This window comes from Frankliniella occidentalis, unplaced genomic scaffold (assembly GCF_000697945.3).
Source record: "Frankliniella occidentalis isolate FOCC.00 unplaced genomic scaffold, Focc_3.1 Scaffold98, whole genome shotgun sequence".
NCBI lineage: Eukaryota > Metazoa > Arthropoda > Insecta > Thysanoptera > Thripidae > Frankliniella > Frankliniella occidentalis.
In genome coordinates, this window is record NW_026267227.1 from 693,214 (window position 1) to 706,633 (window position 13,420).

Consider the following 13,420-nt stretch of genomic DNA (forward strand, 5'->3'; position numbering starts at 1 on the left):
CCCGCCCGCTGCTCCCCCCTCCCCCGCTATGGTCTCTCTCCCGCGGCATGTGGAGCCCATTCCCTGCTCCTTCATCTTCGTCTTGCTTCTTGCTGCTGTTGTTTTTGCTCGCCGCGCCGCCCGCCCGCCACCGCCACTGCCCTTCCGTTATCGTCGTTTTGGATTCTTTTTGTTAAAAGATTGGACGGGCCCATTCCCATCCATCGCTTTGAGGTCCGAGCTGCTCATATACCGCGATCTTCCTTTTGAAGTTTCGCTGTTTCTGCCTGTCCTCTGTTGTGTCTCATTGATGGTGAACGACATTAGAATAGAGTCCAAGTGTTTAAAATGGTGCTTAAAATAAGTAGATAAAAACAAATTACTCTGTTTGAGAAAGCTGTATTTCATAACAGTCATTATCTATACAAACTTGAAGGCAACATATTAAAACTGGAACAAAACATACACGGGAACTAATGCATTATTACATACATGGTCACATAATGCTTCAATAAATACATGAAATAGTAGATGTTTTCCAAACAAGGGATGCAAACCATCAATAGCTGAAATATGGCAAGTCAATTAACAGTCATTTAAAGTAAGAGCACTAGTTTCAGCACAAGAATAAGTTTAAAATAAAACAGGAAAAATAAAAGATTATTAAGAGGCAATATGGTGATAACTTTTGGTTTAGATATATGACAAAAGAGAGCTAATAGTAGCCAACAATATTGTTCAAATTTTTAAAAATAATCATACACAAATATAACTATTTTGGATAGATATGCAGTAGTTTGATCAAATTATTTCAGTGTATTAAAGAAAGAAAAGTAGATTTCTGGTCCACATAGGGGTATAGTTTAACCATTAGAAGACCTGAAAACATCAGACAGCTAAGACATAGGCAAATAATTACAACACATACTTAAAATATCACACTGGCATATAAATGATAGCAGAATGAGAGGGACAGAAAGTTAGATGGGTGAATCTTTTTAGATTAATACTGTGTTAGCAATATGAATGCAGTGAAACAATTGGAATGCAAACATATTGTAGAACAAATCCACAATAAAATTATGATCAGGAATGATCACACAGACTATAAAATGTTTGTTGCTCATATATGAAAATTGCTCCCATTGTTTCAAAAAAGTATGATATATTGAAGACAGATGACATGTACAAAGAATTGAGCACAATCAGATATGCAATACTAGTGAATGGATAAATGATATGGGCTTTGACTAAAATAAAATGTTGTGTCTACACTAAAACTGAACAAATTTGGCACCAAACAATTAATTTTGAGATGATCTGCCATAAAGTAAAAATAACTGAAAGCCAAGACATTCAGCTCATTTGAGTCATGTTCACTCAACATAGAGGAAACACAATATCTAAGAGAAATAATAATCACATGGACAACTAACACAACACATTGGTTGCAAACTACAAAGGTGAGCAGTGTTGAGGGGAAACAGAACAGACATGTGCAGGTGAACAAAATAATCAGAAACCAAAATTACACAAAATATTCTACATTTAATGTAAGGGAATATGACTAGATTGTATTTGAAGCAGTGATTTCAGAGCAACAGATTTCTCAAGTGGTGCCTTATGTACCACTGATCATTCATACTTTCTGGCTTGCAAAATACAGGGAGGGAGGCCCATGAGTGCCATTCTCCTTATACTGCACCGGATGAAGGAATGCGGACGGGTTGCATACTCGTACGGGGCTGTAAGGCGCCCGTGAGCGACGATAGGCACGTCTAAGTCCGCCCGCACGCCTGCATCCGGCACAGTGTAACCAGAAGAAAGAACGGCGCCGGTGGCCCCCCTCTATACGACTCTGATTTCTCAAAGCAAACAGGTATGCTGACACTGATCAAATCTACTCTCAACACAACGTTTGAAGGGAAAGCTAACCAGGATAGATTAGGTCTTTAGATCACAACTGCACATATTTACATAAAAAAAGAACGAATCAATTATGGACAATAGAGAAAACTGGTTGGCTCTTCAAGAATTGACAGGAAAAATAAAATTTTCAGAGAGCACTGTTGAGGTATGTACTTGAATCCAAAATTCTGAAAGAGAATGTTATAATTTAGATGTACAAATAATTGATCGGACCAGATAATTTTTTTCAGTAGTAATCAGTTTCTTTCTCTCAAATAATAAAATGTAGGCACACAAAAATTTCCACGAATTACTGTGATGATGAATGGATCACAGCCAAATCAAGAGATTTCTACTCTCCTAAATATCAACTAACTCTGCTATGTTTCCCAGGGTTCTCAGAGGTCAAGTACATCTACAGAGAGCTAAAACAATTTTTTTTACATGATTTTTTTTTTTTTTTTTACTACATGAATGCTTTAAATAAATGTATGTATGTACATCAAATTTGTAAAAGTTCTACCATTGTATCGGCTAAAAGCACAGCAGTCAGTTCAAATTAGAACGTACCTCAAACTTCTTTTTCAAGAGGTTTGGCATTTAGAATACAAGGACACAACCAACAATAATTTTAGAGACAGTTTTCCAGTATTTTACAATAATTGACACTCTACACTCTGGGAAACAATTGCTACATCAAGGTGATCTTACAAAAGTCTCCCAAAAATAAGCATTATCTTTTAGGTTGTTTTGGATCAGAATAATAAGTTATTTTAGGATGCCCAAAATACAAAGAGTTCACCGTCTGCAATAGCTTTCGATCAAACTTACAAATTGTTGCCTTGCATTTACTATGATCTTATGGTACACCCTTAACAATAGCCCAACTGCTTTACTTTTAAAAAGTGAGCTGAGCTAGAGCATGTCCACATGTAAAAATTATGACTCATGGTAAACATTTCCCTGTTTGGGTAGTACACCAAAAAAATCTACTTTTGTCAAAGTCAGTTCACTGAACTAAACTATGAAACAGTAACATGAGGCAAAAGTAGACTTGATTGTGCTATTAAATCAAAGGTAGTTACAATTTGGCTAGTTTTTAAATTAAAGTAGCAGGCACTTGGAATAAATCACAAGTCTAATGTTATAAATTGACACTAAATACTTGCTATACCTCTCTAAAGTATACTGAGTATTGCTCTACCTTGAACTATTACATTTAACTTTTATTGAATGGAAGTAATGGAACAAGCAATGAATGTCAGTTAAGCATGGTAATGCATAGTTGTGATGGTGATAGTTATAAATATTCATACAACTACAAAGAAACATTATAAGTCTTGTCATGTTCCATGAGTAAAGAAGGTATAAAATAAACTATAACATAAACATGAGATTATTAATTGTCTTAAATGCCAGGGGCATGAGGGAAAGTTCACTATACACATGCTATACACAAGCGCCAATTTCGAAAGTGTAACAAATAATCAGGACTGAGTGTCTGAGAGTAGAGACAGACTGCTATTTGACACCACAAATATCAGTCTTCTGAGTACTAATAAAGAAGACACTGCAATTTTTCACAGGGGAAAAAAAAATGATACATTTAGAAGGGAAATATACTAAATAACAAGTCTGCGTAAAATTTTAACAACAAACCAGAATTTTCATCACATGTTCCTCCAAATCATTTGTGAGGTATATAGATTAAAAGCAATTTCTTTGTTTGAGATGGTAAAAGGAAAATGCAGACACTTGGTATTTTACAGAATTCTTTTCAAAAACATAAAAAATGAATATCTATAAGAGGTGGCAAGAGATTGCAGCATTACGCCTAGCGAGAACTAACTTGTTCAATATCAATATCATATCACACTATTCAAACGACATAAGATTCGCAGGAAGAGGTTTTTCAGGAGATCCAATTGTTAGCTCTTGCAAATGACGACACCATTTAATAGCAGTGCTTTTACTTCCAGATCGAAACTTGTAGACATTTCCTGAAACAGATATTTGCCATTACAGGAAGATCTGGAGATGTTACGAAATATTAATCCAATAATTATTAAACTAACCTCTCACAGGATCTGCAAGTTGAAAAACATCAGGCTGCACTGGATTGTCACCCAAAGCGACGCACATGCCTGAGACAGCGGTGATTTTGCAAGGCTCATGTTTGAAGTCTGACCGCTCTGTGCTGCAATGTGCAATGAAAAATAAAAATAAACCATTATCAAGGTAAACATAGACATAAATCATATCCTGTATGGGGTTAACTTTTAAATAAGAAAATCAAAAAGAGATTTACATACCCTTTGAAGGACTTGGGTGAAAAATAAATAAGTGATGAGGCCCATAACTCAACCCAATAACGTTGCCATGATGAAACTGCTGGTTTTCGTCCATCCTTCAGCACTGTTTTACGGCGAAGGCATCCTTGAACCAAACATTCTTCTCCAAGCTCATCAGTTTCTGCAAGTAATGATGAACTGCAAAACCAGGGAATGGACACATCAGACAGAGCAAAACAGGAAGAATTAAAATAATTGAATAATTTACTAACCCAAACATGGTAAGCAATTTGACCCCATCTTCATCCTTGCGCCGGATCGGTGAAGGAGGGTGAGGTAACTTAGGTGTCCCATCAACTCCAAGTGAAGGTGAACTATTTTCCTCTAGCACAGAATCATCAAGAAGATGGCGAGGAGTTGAAGGTGCTGGAAGCTGAGATGCTAAACCAACATCTCCACAGGGTGCTGCATGGGAAGCCTTGTGGAAAATGCTGTAATCAGACCAAACAAGCCTTTAAGTAAAATAAGAAGGCCAAGGCCAAACATTTCCTATTCGTTAATGTTGTTCACAGTAAAAATGAACATATAATAGAAACAGATACAAGTATTGAAATATCACTGGTACAAAAAGTGAATAAGAGTAGATTAGTAGCTACTCAATTCAGTTGAGCATACGCCAGCACACCATGCTAAATTAAATTACAGAGCATGCAAACAGGCAAGCTGGAAATTATGTACAAATTCACAGAAAGCAAAAAATTAACAAGTTGGTTGTGTGAAAGTAGCACAAGAGAGAGAGAGGGAGAGCGAGAGAGAGAAAGAGAGGAGAAGAGAGACAGGAAACAAAAATAGAATGGCATAAAACCAATCATGTTGTAACCTAAGGCTGAGATAGTGAAACAGTTCAATACTACAGATGCAAGTCTCCAAACAGTTTTGGTCTTTATGAAATATAGACATATAGAATTACTTGTGGGTGAAAAGAAAACATTTCAAATTAATAAGCACTAGTGTCATCACACACAAGAAAATCATTACCACATGCACAAAAGAACAATTAACAACAACAATTATACAAATAATGGGAAGGTTAAATAAAAACAAAAAAAAACAACAAAACAACAAAAAAACAATAAAACTACACAGGATAACAGCTATGGTGTTCCTTAGAAACCTTGAGAATGCAGTGTGATCAACTACAATTTTTTGCAGAAAAAAATTATCAGCATACTGACGACAGACCTACTTCACACCAGCTCATGTCTCAAAGAAAGAAATATCCTAGGGTTTTAAAGGTAGATGTAGAGATGCCAAAAAATTACTTGGTTCATGATACATATATTTATCGCCTATCAGATAAAATGCAACAAATATAAAGGGTTGGGCTTTGCTATCACTCACCCTGGAGCCACCATTCCCATAGAGGCTAGAAGAGTAGCTTGCCCTTGTTTATGAAGATTTCGTGGGAGGCTTGTGCTACGAAATCTGACACAACAATATTTGAAGGTGAACAAAACGTTCTAACTGACCAAAAATCCTTCACCAGAAGAAACACACAACAGTTCCCAAAACACACGCATTCGATGGAAAATAAAAACAGGTTAAAGGAAGAGGTACCAGACACATGTTTGTACTATACCAACATAACGATACCAAGACCACTAAAACTAAAATAGTTCATCACAATCGCTCAGGAAAATTTTTCTTCCAGCAGAGGATTATTATTTGTAAATAATAGATACTGCCCAATGTTTGTTTTTTTATGTATTGTATATGTGCATGTATGTACATATGCATATGAATGTATCTATAGTATAATTTAGAGTCTGTTTTCAAATGTAATTTTTGGAGAGATACACCTCTTGATTTTTTAGTTTAGACGATAGTTGAAGATGAGACACGACAGAACAAAAGAAAAACCAAACCAACCAAACAACAAAACAACACACAAACAAACTGAAAAGGTTACCATTTAAATTGGTAATAATATTTGATAAATTGAATGAAAAATCTAAATGTTACTTACTTTGTTCCTAAACTGCGGCATTTTCGATGGCCAGGTACAAATTTGCCGGTGGCATTGACTGCTGCATGTAAACGCAATGATCCTGCACAGCCAGGGCCTTTAGCTGGGGACAAATTTAGAGAAGCAACAGTAGCAGCTGCCTCAGTAACAGACTCTTTTGAGCTAGAGGATGACGGTGCTGGGGAAGGAGGCTCCAGTTTTAATGATAACCTGAAAAGAAACGGAAACAATTGTTACAAATAGCTGCATTTTCAGCCTATTCTGACTTCAATTTCAAGAAGTGGTAAAATGCTTACTTGTACTGGTCGTCTTCAACAAACTTTTGTAGTTCTTCAATGTAGCGCACTGAACGTAAATAGTTTTGCACATGCGGGAGAAGTACTAGGTTGCGGTAATCAGATTGTTGGTAATCAGATATGATTCTTAATATGTTATTCATTTTAAGTCTCCTCTGTTCTGATTCCAGGCCACCAGAATGTGGGTGAGCCATATCTATGTACACTAAATCTGTCAAAAAAAGACCTGAAACAAAACAACAATAGATAAATAAAATTGAATAAAATAGAGTTACACTGTATTTGTGGCATTGAAAATTTTATATGGAAGTGTGACAGACCTAGGTATGGAATGCAAGGGAGTTTAAGGCTCTCCATATGTTCTCGAAGGTTTTGCCAATTATTCTTATCAGAGAAAAGCTCAGCTAATTTATCAAATAACTGCTTTTCTTTCTTAGAAAGATGTCCCCATGTCTTATTAAGTCTGTTAACATAGAGTGAACATAAAATTAGTCAGTTTAAAACACACTGAAAGACTTTGAAAAAATATACAAATTATGCAGTAAGAATTTACCTGTAGACAGATGCACTCTGCAATGCAGAGATAATGGCAAAAAGAGAATGTAGATTGTTAAGCTCATGTAGCTTTTTTGCTATTCTAATGAAATGTACTAGGATTTCCGAACGCTGTTTCGGTGTTGGTCCGCTGAGGATCTCTTGCACAGTCCAAAAACTCACCTGAACAAATTAGAAGAACGTTAGGGGGTCAACCATGATACCAAAACACCCCAAATACTCAGTTACTACTTACATGATTAAATCTTCTAGTGAATGCAACTACATTTGGGGCAATTACAAGCTTGTTCTTCTTATTCCACCCACAGCTAATCAGTTCATCTGGTTGGATACCACGAAAAGGGGGAAGGTCAAGGATAGTAAGCTGCGCAGCAAAGTCCTCAGGAGAAACACGAAGAGCATCAAGCACCACTTTGTCATATCCACACACAGATGCTCCAGATGTGTGCCCAGGAAGACTCTGAGATTTGCTATGAGGTGAAATGTTACTTCCAGAGGGCAGAGAACTGAAAATAGTTGCACAGTTTAAAATGGTGTTTAACATACAGAACACATTGACACTAAAAGAGGGAGGTCAGACTTACCCATAGTTGTCATAGCAAGCTCCTTTGCTGTCAGACATATTTGATTGCAGGGACCTTTTGGCATGACCTGCAGAAGGTGTTCTCGAAATACCATGACGATGCCTGGCAGAGAGCTTATTGCCCGAACTTCCGTTTTGTGTACTATCACGACGTAAAAGCCCATTAGTTCCATTAGGATTTTCTGAACTTGGGCTGCTATTATGGTAAGGTGACGTAGGCTCTCCGTACTCGCTGATGGGCGACTTGTCTTGAAAGAGGCTGCCTCCAGACCCACTGCCACAGTTCTGGTCGAAAAAGATAAAGAAGAAACGATTGCAATTAAATCGAAGGCAAACAAATAATTCTCTCCGATGTTCTCTTTTGGGTAGCTTACCCACAAGCAACAGGAAAAAATATTACACACTAGGAACCGCATGATACAGTTAGGTTGTTCAGGGTCGCTACACATATGTGACACACTGCTAGCCGCTTCCAGTGTCTGGAGCGCAAAGCATCAAGAAAAGGCTTCTATGGGCGCGCCCTGCCTTGCTCTGCTCTGAGAAACAGGTGCAACTCATCTGACTGCTATCAGCTGCCCTCGGTGATAAGGCACTGGCGGGAGCCCGAGCGGAGCAGAGTGCAGGGCAGGCCAAGTCCTGGGCAGGTACTGGCTATGGGAGAGGACGTGTGAAGGGGAGAAGGAGTTGGAGAGGGGAGGATGGAAGGGGGCGAAGGAAAGAGAGAGAGAGCGAGAAAATGTAGGGAGGAGGGGGGGGGGACAGCACCATCCTAACAAGGCGATTAATTGCATTACTCCACAATGATTAGGGATCACTAACCATGGCCAGTCCACGGGCCACTCTGTCTATAAGACAAGATAACCACGTTTGCATTTTCCCCTCTGCCCCACTCCCAAATTCTCTTGACCTAAAGCCATACCCCCAGACCTCTTCAAAACGTTTTTCCTTCGGACATTTACGTGACAGCTGGCTACGGACCACAAATTTAGAGCTCGGTAAAAAAAGGAGGGGGGCGCATTATGAGATACTCACGTCTGATATCCTTAGGGTGGCCAGGCTGTCGCAGGAGACATCTCTTGGCATCTCGGAGTACCGCATCTTGGCCATGGGCTCCGGGCTTAGAGGCGAGCAGTCATCATCAGAGCGGATCAGAACATAACTGCAACAGAAGCAGACGACGGGCACACATGAGACAAAAAGTATAAAATGATAGAGAGCACGACAAACGATGAAAAAAAAAACGAAGAAAGAAGAATCGTTGATAAAAAAACAAACTCTTTCACGCTGTCGTTCATCTTGCGCGCGCGCACGGCTGTTATCTAGTATCTAATGCATGACGGCCAACAGTCCACGCCATTCGCACCTCCGAGATGCGGCGCGCGGGCCCCGCAAGAGAGGGACCCCCGGCCGCCCGCATGGCACCCGGGTGCTAAGCGTTGGCCAACGGTCACACCGTGGTCACACCGTGCCCGCGCCGTGGTCACACCCTTGCCCTACCCTTCCCCCTTCTCTGCCCCTCCCCGCAGCGCGTCTAAGCGGCTAGGCGGCCGGGGAAGGCCAAACCCGCTGGCAGCTCTCTCTCTCTCTCCCTCTACCGGTGAAAGGAGAATCGAAAGTCACCGTCTCCTTCCGCTGTGACGCACTTTATTTGACAGGCAGTGACAAACATGAAAACTTTAGAGAAATTAAGCAGGGAGTAAGCTATTGAAGTCTGACGCTGGGAAAGCCCGATATACGCGATTCTGTGCGTGAAAGGAAAGAAGGAAAAAGTACCGTTGAGAGCAGGTGGTATTTATTCAAATTTTCCCCAACATGCAGATATGTCAGTTGAGTAAAGTGCCTGAGTAGAGTGAACGCCAGCTGACACACAAAAAAGGGGTAGCATATTATGTATCAGTAGTTTAATGAAATGTACAACCAGCACAAATCAGAAAACGATAGAGAATAATCTCTCTTCATCCCATTCAAGTCCTTGCAGACGCACATACAAGGTGCTCGGACCCGCGGCCCAGCTCGGCGCGCAGCGCACCCACGCCCGTCACTACTGCTGATCGCGAGAGTCGGAATTTTCCGCACACTTAGACAGCTCGCGCGCCCTGCCCCCCCGGGGGGCCCACCCCGGCCCCAGCGCGCCACGGCACGGCCTGGCTTCCGTGGCTCCCTGCAAATGAACCCATTTCGCGAGCAAATGTGGGTGCAAAAGCAACAGCAACACCCACCCTGCGCGTGCGAGTGAGTGTGCGCGGCACAGGGCGCTGAGCCGGGGGCGGCGCGGGGGCGGCGCGGGGGCGGCGCGGCGGCGGCGGGTGCGTTTGGGCGGGGGCTAATCCGCACACTTTCAAACGGGCAACTCGCGTTTACTGCATTTGCGAGAATTCGTCTGAACGTCGGCCCAATCCTTTAACGCCAAAAACACGCGCCGTTTTGCAATTCGCCACGTATTTGTCAAAGGGACGCTCGATTGAACGCTTTCACTGCTTTTCGGCTTTCGCACCTTCCTCTCCCCTCCCTCCCTCTCTGTTTCCCTTTCCCGAGGCGCCAGCGCACCGCCGCGCGCATCCGCGCACCGACAGCTATTTCCGAGTGAACTAGAGCTTGAGACAAGAAGACATTGTCCTCGCCTCGGCCGCACAGTGCAGCGCAACACCGCGACACTGCACCAGCCAGGCACTACACGGCAAAAACGACGCGTGGGGGTGATGGTAGCAAGAAAACCAACTTGATTATTAAAAGAAACAGACAATAAATAAAAAAATTAATGTCAAGACATTTTTTATTGGCCGAGCGTTATAAAATGGTTTTTTTCTGTTTGAACGGTAACAAAAACAGCACACGACTACAATCACGACCACCACACAAAAATGCACATAAAATGTATTCAGAAATACAACGACGGCAGTGAGTAGCGTGATAGACAAGAGGGGCCGGGCCGAGCCGAGCGGGAGGAGGCCCCCGTGCAGCTATGCAGTCCCGCCGGGCAGCCCTGCGCTCGGCCCGGCCGGCCGGCCTACCCGCGAGGCGCGCTGCGGGCCGGCTGAGCTAGAGAGCGGGGAGCGCGCTCGTCACACTGTCACCTGACTGCACCGGCGGGCAGGGCACCTGCGGGTGTGCAGAGAACGTTACAAGCTCGTGTTTGTGCACCACTACCTGCTGTGCGCGCGGCTGCAGTGTGCGGGCGCTCTGTCGGGGTGGGCATAGGCGACCCGCCGCACTCGGACGCCATGCGGGCCGGCGGCGGCGGCGGCGTAGAGCGCCTCAAAGCGACCGGGAGGGGGGAGGGGGGGGCGACAACCGCTGGTACCGCCGTACACTACCACACGGCAACAGCAGCAGCGGTCTCTCTCCCTCGTACTCTCGCTCGCAGTTTGCCGCGCGCGCAAGTGGTCCTTCCCTTATACACGAGTGACCGCGTCAAACTCGGCGGCGTCGGCTGCCAACAACTCCTTGCTGCTGCCGCTCGCTACTTTCCAAGCACTTCATGGCAAAGAAACTCGTCTGCCCGTGGCTGCGGCCGCGCCGTACCCAAGAGCGCGCGGGCCGCGGCGGGCGCGGCTCAAAAGGAAGATTAAACTCTATTTCCAGGAATAGAGTCCAGTCAGCCCCTACGACGACGACGACGACGACGTCCATTGGTGCGCCGCCGCGGCGCACGTCGCGAGTGCCGGCGCCAAATTGGGGAGCTCGATTAACTGCCGACCTCATTAAAGCCTATGGCCCGGCCATGAGGCCCGCCATGAGGCCGTGAGGCGGCGCCGTCAGCCTGCGCAGCCCGGCCCAGCAGAGGCCCGGCCCCGGCCGGCTGACGTTCACGTCGCCCCGCGTCGTCGTGTCCGCGTCCGCGCGGCGCCGCCCCGACGACGTCATCATCGGCATCGCATGCTCGACGCTCATGAGCCGGGGGCACTTTGTCGGCACCGCCGCCGGGCCGCGCCGTATCCCGACCGCGTGCAGCTCACTCAGGGCACAAAACTGTGCCGCGCAGCACACCGTCGGGGGCATCGTCAGGGAGTCGTAGGGGCACCGTGTCGTACGTCATCGAGGGGAAGTCATCGGGGCACCGTAGTAAGTCATCGAGGGGAAGTCGTCGGGGCGTCGTCGCGGCGTCGTCGCGGCGTCGTCATGGCACCCCGTCAGGGCTTCGCCGGCTGTCGGGGCGTCGTCGGGGCATCGTCGTAAGTCATCGAGGGGAAGTCGTCGGGGCATCATCGGGGCGTCGTCAGGGTGTCGTCGGGGCACCGTAGTAAGTCATCGAGGGGAAGTCGTCGGGGCATCGTCGGGGCGTCGTCGCGGCGTCGTCATGGCACCCCGTCAGGGCTTCGTCGACTGTCGGGGGCCAATTAAAAGCGCCGCCACCGTCGGCCGGTCGGCCGTCATGGGCGCACGCAATGAGCGTCGCGACGCCACGGGCACGCCAGTAGGGCGCCGCGGCGCGGACGCCGCCGCCGGGGCCGGACACGCCGCCGTGGCTCTCACGCCAAGCGCCCTGACTCACCACACGGGTCCGAGAGGAGAGGAGGGTCATCGAACTAGTCGAGCGACGCGCGGGACCAGTCGTCGTCGGTCGAGCCGAGCAGGACGGCCGCCGCGGGGGCAGCAGCAGCAGCGCCGGGGGGCAAATAACAGGGCAAAGAGGAAAGTGGAGGAGCAGCGCGGCAGCCGGCACGGCCACGGCCTAGGGCACCACCTACAGGGCTGCGCGCCGTGCGCCTACAAGCTGGGGCAGCGCACCTAAAAGGGACTACACTCAGAAAAAAGATTACATGGGCAGCTAAAACATTTGCTATATGGACAGCTAACTTTTGGAGCTACGCAGCTAAAAGTTAGCGTGGTAGCTCCACCGGTTTGCTCCAGAGCTATTGTGTTAGTAGTACAGCTAACTTTTTGCTGTATAGCTCCGAAAATTAGCTGTCCACATACAGCTAATGTTTTAGCTGCAAATGTAATTTTTTTTCTGAGTGTAGGAGTGCAGCGCGCCTGCAAGCGTCTGGGGCAGTGCGTCTAAAAGACTCTGGGGGCAGCGCGCCTACAGAGAACGGCAGCACGCTCTAGAAGGCTCTGCGACAGCGCGCCAACAAGGTCAGGTGTAGCGCACCTACAAGAACGGCAAAACACCCTCCAAGGGTCTGCGACAGCGCGCCTACAAGGTCAGGGGTAGCGCGCCTACAAGGGTCTCGGGGGGCAGCGCGTTGCTCGGCGTCGCTGCAGCAATCACCCTGAGTGCAGCGCGGGGCCGGGGCCGCCGGGGCGACCGCAGGCAGGACGGCGTCCGGGGTAGTTAAACCCTTTGCGGCACAAGAAAAAGGAAAGGCTGCGCGCGGCAGGAGGCGTGAGCGCAAGGGGGGGAATACGAGGGGAAGGCGGGGGAAGGGTTGGAAAGGTCGCGAAGGCGCCGCCCGCCAGCCCCCGCCATGTTGCGCAACGACGACGACGACGCATTCGGGGTGGCGCACATGGAAGCCCCGAACAGCAGGAGTAGAAGGGGAAGTCAGTCCGCCAGGGACAGTCACCCATTAGCGTCCACTGTCCAGCCCGGCCCCGGCCGCCGCAGACTCTTCAAGACGCGCACACGTGGCCGCGGTGGGGGGGGGGGGCGGAGGCGGCGGAGTATACGATACCAACACCATGCACCCCCCATTCAGAAAGCGTTCGCGGGCACGCCTCGGGCGCGCGGGGGCACCGCGGGCCGCGCATGCCGCGCAGAAGCAGACGCGCCGCCACGTCCCTCACCGCGACGCCTGTCTGTGTATAAACGCGTCTACGTAGACGGGGGCGTGGCGTCGGT

At 46.5% G+C, this 13,420-nt stretch overlaps 1 protein-coding gene across 6 annotated transcripts in view; it reads right to left on the reverse strand.

Annotated features, from left to right (window-relative positions):
• Window positions 1–358: 358 nt before the first annotated feature.
• Window positions 359–13,420, reverse strand: part of LOC113216632 (ras-specific guanine nucleotide-releasing factor RalGPS1) — a 51,284-nt gene continuing 38,222 nt past the window's right edge. For 2 of the 6 annotated variants that reach the window (XM_026436389.2, XM_026436387.2), the window contains 12 exons: window positions 8,671–8,797; window positions 7,640–7,923; window positions 7,291–7,561; window positions 7,054–7,217; window positions 6,821–6,963; window positions 6,501–6,726; window positions 6,205–6,414; window positions 5,580–5,663; window positions 4,451–4,669; window positions 4,200–4,376; window positions 3,963–4,084; window positions 359–3,887 (listed from right to left, as the gene is read on the reverse strand). In XM_026436389.2, the coding sequence (XP_026292174.1) occupies window positions 3,763–3,887; window positions 3,963–4,084; window positions 4,200–4,376; window positions 4,451–4,669; window positions 5,580–5,663; window positions 6,205–6,414; window positions 6,501–6,726; window positions 6,821–6,963; window positions 7,054–7,217; window positions 7,291–7,561; window positions 7,640–7,923; window positions 8,671–8,745 (2,100 nt within the window). In that variant the 5' untranslated portion in view covers window positions 8,746–8,797 and the 3' untranslated portion in view covers window positions 359–3,762. Of the gene's footprint in view, window positions 3,888–3,962; window positions 4,085–4,199; window positions 4,377–4,450; window positions 4,670–5,579; window positions 5,664–6,204; window positions 6,415–6,500; window positions 6,727–6,820; window positions 6,964–7,053; window positions 7,218–7,290; window positions 7,562–7,639; window positions 7,924–8,012; window positions 8,275–8,670; window positions 8,798–8,913; window positions 8,949–13,420 lie in introns of those variants that run through there. The other 4 variants (XM_052269643.1, XM_052269644.1, XM_026436390.2 and 1 more) reach the window with 4 other exon arrangements.